The following is a 7,447-nucleotide window of genomic DNA, read 5'->3' as shown; positions in this document are numbered from 1 at the left end:
CTGCTAATTTAGGAATCCCTTTTCCAGTTTTCCTCTAGAGCCTAGAAAAAACACTATGTGAGGCTGGGTGGGGTCCAGAAGGGCCCATTCCATATACAACCACGACGGGAAATGAGCCCCCACTCTGGGGAAGCAGATCTCGCGGACAGCAGCCCGAAGTTACTCCTCGGCCTCAGAGCGGCCCCCGCACTACTTGCCCCAACCCCGCCCCGCGCGCCGGAGAGAGCCGGATTTGGGGGGGGCGGGGCCTCTTCGGCCGCGTGGCCCGTCGCCTTGACGACCCGGACAAGATGGCGACGCTGCAGGGCGGGTTTCTGGGGCCGGACCCCGGGGCGCTGAGCCCCGCGCAGCAGGAGCAGCTAAGCCAATTCAAAGTGGGTGCGCCCCCCACTCCCGCCTCCGTCAAAGGGCGGCTCCCCCGGGACGGGGGGCCGCAGACGGGGGGAAGTCCGGGAGGAGGAGCGCGAGGGCCGGTTCCCGGGTAAAGGGGCGGACGGCTGGGGGGCCCCCGGCGGACCCCTGGGCTCGGGGGCCCTAAACCGAGCCCGACAGGCGCCTGCAGGAAGAACTACAGCGGGCATTTAGACGGGGAAGTGGATCGAAGTTATTACCGGAGACAGTACCTTCGATCCAGACAAGAACTTCCGGGCGGTGGAGACCCGTCCTTAGTAATGGCCCCTGAGCCCGAGCAGGCGGCGGCGTGGGGGTGTTGATCTGTAAGAAAGCAGGCGGCTTGAAATGTCACACATCCCGGGGAGAGACCCAGGTCAGAGGCTCATCTTGTTTCCCCAAGGCCTCACCCCCGCAGGTCTTGAACCCTGAAATCTGGCTCCTCATGGAGCGTGACCTTTTTGCTCTCGTCCCCCCAGATTCAGACTCGGATTGCTAACGAAAAATACCTAAGGACGCACAAAGAAGTGGAGTTGCTCATAAGTGGTTTCTTCAGGTAGGTGGTTTTCCCAGCCGGCCACAACTAGTGGGAAATATGACCAGATCTTGGCTGCGGAGACATGAGTGTGACTGACCGCTTCTTTCTTTAAACACTCCTTATTGCTGCCTTTAGGGTCAGAAAGGTATTTTGTGTGTGTGTGTGTGTGTGTGTGTGTGTGTGTGTACACATATAAATATATTTTAAAGGTTGAGAATATTTTATTTTTTATTATAAGTTTTTTTTTTTTAATGTTTATTTTTGAGAGAGACAGAGCATGAGCGGGAGGGACAGAGAGAGGGAGACACAGAATCTGAAGCAGGTTCCAGGCTCTGACCTGTCAGCACAGAGCCCTTTGCCTGGGGCTCGAACTCATGAACCATGAGATCACGACCTGAGCCAAAGCTGGATGCTTAACTGGCTGAGCCACCCCGGCACCTCAAAAGTTAGAGAATATTTTAAAATTGAGTTTTTTCTAACTCTGGGATTTGTGGCACCCAGAGTGTTCTTAAGTTATCTCTAGAGGTTTTCTTCAGTTATCTCTCAATTCTCAAAAATATGAATATTCAGTCATTTTAGCTGTAAGGGTAAGTATGTATCTTCTGACACTTGGAAGAGGTAATTTGGCATTGAGAAACTCAACAGGCAGCCATTGGGTGTAGGACACTATTTTGTTATTTTTGACACTCCTTTGTCTTTCCTGGATCTTACCGTTTGTTCTTCATATCCTAGTCATTTCTCCAATGGCAGCAGATTCTCACAGGGCAGATAGGAGATGGAGAAAAGGAAAATAGAAACTTCTCTGTGAAGGTTGGTTTATTTGGGCCAGGCATAAGGCTTGGGCAAAAAATAGTTTAGGGGTCTTTTGTCAATGTCAGTCCTGGGGAACAGGCCATCACTTTTGCACTTTTTCTTTTTCTTTTTTTTTAAAGTTTAATCATTAGAGTGTGTGTGTACCCGCATAAGAGGAGGTGGGGGTGGGGTACAGACAGTGAGGGAGAGAGAGAGAATCCCAAGCAGGCTTCGTGCTGTCAGTGCAGAGCCCCGCGTGGGGCTCGATCACGAACCGTGAGATCACGACCTGAGCCGAGATTAAGAGTTGTGTGCTTAACTGACGGAGCTGCCCAGGCGCCCCTTTGTACTTTTTCTTCTAAAGGGAAGTAAAGGTTGACATCATTCATATCCAGGGAGCTTGCAGCCCACATTAGGAATGACTCCAGCAGGGAGGTTAGGGAGAGATGTTAAAAGCCTGAATTAAATCATTTGCATTGTTCACAAACACAAGGTGTTGGGAGGTGGTGGTGAATGAAAAGGGTGGTGTTTTAGTCACATGTCAGGGATGGCCCAACTTCTCTGTCCAGGAAGTTTCTAGGAAGAACTGGGTGTCTGCCTGGCTGCTTCAAGAATAGCCCCTTCTCTTCCTTATTATTCCTACCTTCCAGGCCAGGGAAGCCGCCAGGATTTTCCCTTTGCTGATCTTGAAGCTACCTACAGGAAATTCTCCTGGCCCCTTTTAGGCCTTTCTCTTTCTGAGGTGGAGGTAGGAGGAGGAGAGGAAGTGTACTGGATACTTCAGATGGTTGTCCCCTTGGGAAAAGAGGAAGGGGAGGAGGGGATGGAATTCTGGACAGCATACCTGCCCTCACCTGTTCTTCAGGTATCTGTTCTAGACTCACTCTAACCCATGAGAAGCTCCAAAGTGTTTTTGTTGGGAAGCAAGCTCTCCACTTGGGTTTTCCAGATCCTAATGATTTATGGTCATTCAGTCACAGTTTTCCAGGGTATACTTGTACACACTGTATGGAACTCTTAATATCTTGAATTTTGGACCTGAAAAATGGGAAGAGTAGGGAATCTTCAGTGACTCTACAGTATTGCCCCCTCTGCCTTTTTTTTTTTTTTTAACATTCTGTTGAAATGTAATAAAAAGTAGCATACCCTAACCTGGGTGAACTTTCACAAGATGTAGAATATACATGGTACTAGGGTCCAGATCAAGAAATAGAACCTGACTAGCCCCTCAGACCCTTCCAAGGGGCCCTTGGCCCCTTCCAAGCACAACCCCCCCCCCCAAAATGTAGCCAGGATCCTGACTTATCTTAGCACAGATTTGTTTTGCCTTTTTTGCACTTTAGTAAGTGGAATTCTACAGTTCATGCTCTTTTGTGACAGTTGCTCAATGGTATCTCCTAGATCCGCCCCCCCCCCCCCATTCTCATGCCGGGTATGTTCCACTTTGGGACTAGTCTGTTATTCACCCACCCCCTTGCCTCCTGAACTGAGTGTAATCGTCTCTCCCTGGCCTTCCAGCTCTCCATAATACAGCCCCTTTGCTTTCCCCTGCTCTGTGTGCCTGCCCCCCAACCCAGCCAGACGGAACCTCATCATTCCACTGACCCCATTGACATTGTCGAGGGTGCTGACACTCCAAGTGCTCTTCTGACCCTGGGGTTTCAAAGGTGGACAGGACCCAGTCCCTACCCTGAGGAGTTCACCATCCACAGAACACGGGCTGTTTCCTTTCATGTCTGGGCCTTTGCTGCCCCCCTCGGTGTGGGATGCCCTTGTCCTGTCTACTGAAATCTCACATGCACCTCAAGGGGTGCCAGCTGCTCTGTGAAGATTCCCCCCGCCGCTCTCAGTAACTTTCTCCCTGTCTGCAGCACACTGTTAACACCCTCTTATAGCCCTTCCTGGAGGTTGCTTGGCCTTTTGGACATTTGAGAACTTACCCCTTCTTGGGGCGCCTGGGTGGCTCAGTCGGTTAGGCATCCGACTGTGGCTCAGGTCATGATCTCGCGGTCCATGAGTTCAAGCCCCGCGTCAGGCTCTGTGCTGACAGCTCAGAGCCTGGAGCCTGTTTCAGATTCTGTGTCTCCCTCTCTCTCTGACCCTCCCCCGTTCATGCTGTCTCTCCCTGTCTCAAAAATAAATAAACGTTAAAAAAAAAAAAAAGAACTTACTCCTTCTCTTTTACTTGACTAATTTCTTTGAGGAGGTGCTGTATTTTATCTTAAAAAAAAAAATCATTCCCTCGTATCCAGTATAGTCACTTAAACAAAATCTGTGCTCAGTAATTCTCAAATGGAATTCAAGGAGGAGGGAGGCCAAATTCTTAAAGCTTGGGAGGCAGGGCTTTCTGGGTGGGGAGGCCTTCCAGGCTGGTGGGCAAGGGCATCCGTGGCCGACGGGATGTGATGTAGAGAGCACTGACCTTGGCACCACAAGACCTGGGCCCTTGGCCCTGTATTTACTCACTTTATGAACTTGGGCAAATGATTAACCTTTTGAAGGTTTGATTTCTTTCATATGTAAAATGGAGTGGGCTCATTGCTGTTTCCCAGGGTTGTAAAGTGAGATAACATTTGTGAACATTCTTTATGAACCATAAAACTCTGTGAGGGACCAGGCCCCACCGGCAGCTCAAGTTCATCTTCTCGGCTTTGTTGATGGTATTGTCCCCTGGCCCCTGTGGGAATCCATGGTTGAACGTGGTCCTCGGGCTGTGGGGTTGTGTATCTGTGCCTCGAGGACTAGGCAGTGGGCCTTCACCGCCCGCCCGTGGCTTGGCCTCCGGTTATGTGAAAATGTTTGTTGAATGAATGACAAGCTTCGCTGGGCTGTGGCGCAGCTGTCCTGGGGGGGGCAAGCAATGCTTGGGCTTAGTGCCATCTGGAACACTTTGCCCCCTGTCTCTGAGCAGGACCCAAAGGACAGTCACCAGTGGGAGGGTCTTTGTCAGGAGCCCTCCGGCTGACTGACCCCTGGGCGGGTCCATTCCCTGAAAGTGCGGGACCCACAGCCCAGCCCGAGCATGGCCTGCCTTCAAGCCAGCTTTACTCCTGCCCTTATCCCTCATGTTTTCCAGAGAAATGTTTTTGAAAAGACCGGACGACATCCAAGAATTTGCTGCAGGTAAGGCAGCGTCGGTTTTGGTGTCTGAGAAACCAGCACGTTTGTATTATCGCAGATTTGGACTCCGGACGAGCCCACGATTCTCCCTGGGAGTCTGGGTACCTATTCACCTGATGTCCCCTCAGGGAGCTTTGTTCAGAAGGCCCTTTCTTCCACTGCCACTTCCTCAAAATGAGGACAGATCAGAAAGGAGGCGGAGCTTCCTCTTGGTGAGAACCATGAAGAATTTTGAGATTCCCAGAGGAACATACTGGCAGCTCTTTTTTTTTAAATGTTTATTTTTGAGAAAGACACACACACACACACACACACACACACACACACACACACACCGAGCATGAGCAGGGGAGGGGCAGAAAGAGGGAGACACAGAATCCGAAGCAGGTTCCAGGCTCTGAGCTGTCAGCAGGGAGCCTGACGTGGGGCTTAACGAAGCCTTAACCTGTATTTAAGCGGAAGCTTAACCGACTGAGCATACTCGCAGCTCTTTCCCCGCCCCAGGAATCCTAAAGCAGGGTTCTCCCCCCTGGCTACGCATTAGAATCACCTGGGGAGCTTTTAAGAAATGCCTTCTAAGAAATGCTGATGCCTAGGCATACTCCCTGAGGTGATTATTTAATTAGTCCGGGGTTGGGGCCCAGCCCCGCAGTTGTAAAGGCTCCCCAGGTTATCCTAATGGGCTCCACTACCTCCTACTCCCCAGCCGCTGGCTTAAGGTCAAAGGTATTTAGAAGGAAGGGCTGGGTTGGACGCTTTCTTGGGTCCTGTTAGCCCAGGGAGTGGTTTTGGCCTCGCACCATTTCTGAGTGAGTCTAGTGCGTCTTTGCTGCCACAGCAGATGCCGCCTCTGATTCACATCATGCTGGGTGTATGAAAACCCTCCTCTGGCGTCATCGTGTGAGAGCCTGGCTCTCTTCGGAGAGGATATTCTCAGAGAGGAGAGGGCGTGATGTCTCCTAGACGAGCTGGCAAGATAAGCTGAGGCAAGAATAACACTTGGCATTTGTTTGGGCCCCAGGATGGGCCGGGAGCAGAAAACCCCGAGATCCCTTAGCCCTCTGATGGCTCCCTGTGTTTCAGCATGCCGACAGGCTGCCGGGCAGCAGGTAATGGACCGGAGCCATCCTGTGTAAGTCCTTCCTGGGAAGGCCTGAGCTGGCAGGCTCGGGCGGGGACAGCGACCTCCGGATCTGCTGTGACCTCTCCCTGTACCTCGGAAAGCTGGGCTGCCGGGAACAGCCCTACTGAGGCCGAGCCACGCTGGCTTTTGAGCCGAGTAAGCCGTCTCCCTCCCTGCCTTTTCCCCTTGGGTTTAGATAATTTTCTCTTTTCGATTCTTATCCCAGAGTATTTCACGGATCCAAGACTTCCCAACAAGATTCACATGCAGCTAATTAAGGAGAAGAAAGCAGCTTAATTAGCAGAATCTTGATGTTCAGCTGCTGAGAGAGACCAGCAAGAACACAGCCTCAGGGTGGGTGTTAACCTCACTTACAGACAGAGGCTTCTTTACTCCTGTCAAAATAAGCACCGTGTTCCCATGTTCTCTGCCGGGTGGGAAGGAAACCAAAGGGAGAAGCTGCAGAGAAGTTTCACACAGTGTTTAGTTTTCTTGACACTATTTTGGGGAATTAGGGACTGTGAAGAGCGGTCCAGGGTTTGTCTGGCATGTCCATGGCAGGAAGAGACATCTGTCTTCTGAGCCTAGTGAAATGCAGGCGTGTGGGAGTGAAGGGAGTGAAGAGAGCCAGGGAAATGGGGGGGTAGGGCCCGCTCTGCCCGCACTCTGCTGTGGGACTGCAGGGCCCCGAGTGCTCCCACAGTGCCCTTTTCTTTAAGCCCCTGGTGCGGGGCTTCCCATTGCTTCTGGAAGGGGCAGGAGCAGTTTCCCTCCTTGCATCTTGGGCTGGGGGCTTTCCTGCTTGGTGGAGGGGGGACATCTTTATACCAGGCTCTGCCATGAGGGCCATCTCACATTTTTCAGGCAGGATGATTTCTGAAGTGATTTTGTGGGCTGGGATTGTTTGGTGTGAGGTGGGACAGGGCCACGTTCCTGATTTAACAGCACCGTTTGTGTTTTGCAGGACTGCCTGGAAGCAGGAGAGCCCTGGTGCCATCAGTGTGGGTTTCCAGGCCGCCTCGGGCCTGGTCTGCTGTTACAAAGGCTTGCAAAGCTAGTCATTAAAAACAGATGTTTCCGCTGTATTTCACTCCAGAGGAGGAAGTCCTTCTGTGTGGGGGTAGCTCTGCTCCCACTCTGAGCCACTAGGCCAGCCCGCCTCTTGCTCCCAGGGCCAGGGCTGGACAGAACAGGGATGGGGACCCTGTGGAGACTGCAACTGATTGGGGTGGAAACAAGCTGAGCCCACGCTTCAGTGGGGCTCTTTGAGGTTTTTTCCTTCATCTTCCCTCCTGGGTTACTGTACAGAGTGTGCGGGCGATGACGAACCTCTTTAGCAGTGACACCAGAACCCGCTGGAAGGACAGTGAGAAAACGAGATGGGACCGAGAAAGCCTATTTAAGGTAATGTGTCTTGTGAAATATGACTAACAGGTGACTCAAGAGGTGGTGGAATTTGTTGTTGAGGATTTTTAGCAACAAGC

The 7,447-nt window shown here is 51.7% G+C and overlaps 1 protein-coding gene across 1 annotated transcript; it reads left to right on the top strand.

The window, feature by feature from the left end:
* The first annotated feature begins 241 nt into the window (after window positions 1-241).
* Window positions 242-7,048, top strand: RIIAD1 (regulatory subunit of type II PKA R-subunit domain containing 1). Its single transcript, XM_058715737.1, has 5 exons — window positions 242-374; window positions 870-946; window positions 4,797-4,843; window positions 6,190-6,317; window positions 6,928-7,048. The coding sequence occupies exons 1-4, from the start codon at window positions 291-293 to the stop codon at window positions 6,258-6,260; spliced, it is 279 nt and encodes a 92-aa protein (XP_058571720.1). The 5' UTR covers window positions 242-290; the 3' UTR covers window positions 6,261-6,317; window positions 6,928-7,048.
* The last annotated feature ends 399 nt before the right edge of the window (window positions 7,049-7,447 follow it).

This window comes from Neofelis nebulosa, chromosome 2 (assembly GCF_028018385.1).
Source record: "Neofelis nebulosa isolate mNeoNeb1 chromosome 2, mNeoNeb1.pri, whole genome shotgun sequence".
Taxonomy (NCBI): Eukaryota; Metazoa; Chordata; class Mammalia; order Carnivora; family Felidae; genus Neofelis; species Neofelis nebulosa.
The sequence above is the reverse complement of the archived record's forward strand: the minus strand, read 5'-3'. Positions and strand labels throughout refer to the sequence as shown.

Excerpts from the sequence above, each read along its gene's own strand:
- RIIAD1 (XM_058715737.1), top strand. The coding sequence starts at position 291 with ATGGCGACGCTGCAGGGCGGGTTTCTGGGGCCGGACCCCGGGGCGCTG. Across the intron at positions 375-869 it reads AGCAGCTAAGCCAATTCAAA|ATTCAGACTCGGATTGCTAA; the intron begins GTGGGTGCGCCC and ends TCGTCCCCCCAG. Across the intron at positions 4,844-6,189 it reads CATCCAAGAATTTGCTGCAG|AGTATTTCACGGATCCAAGA; the intron begins GTAAGGCAGCGT and ends TTCTTATCCCAG.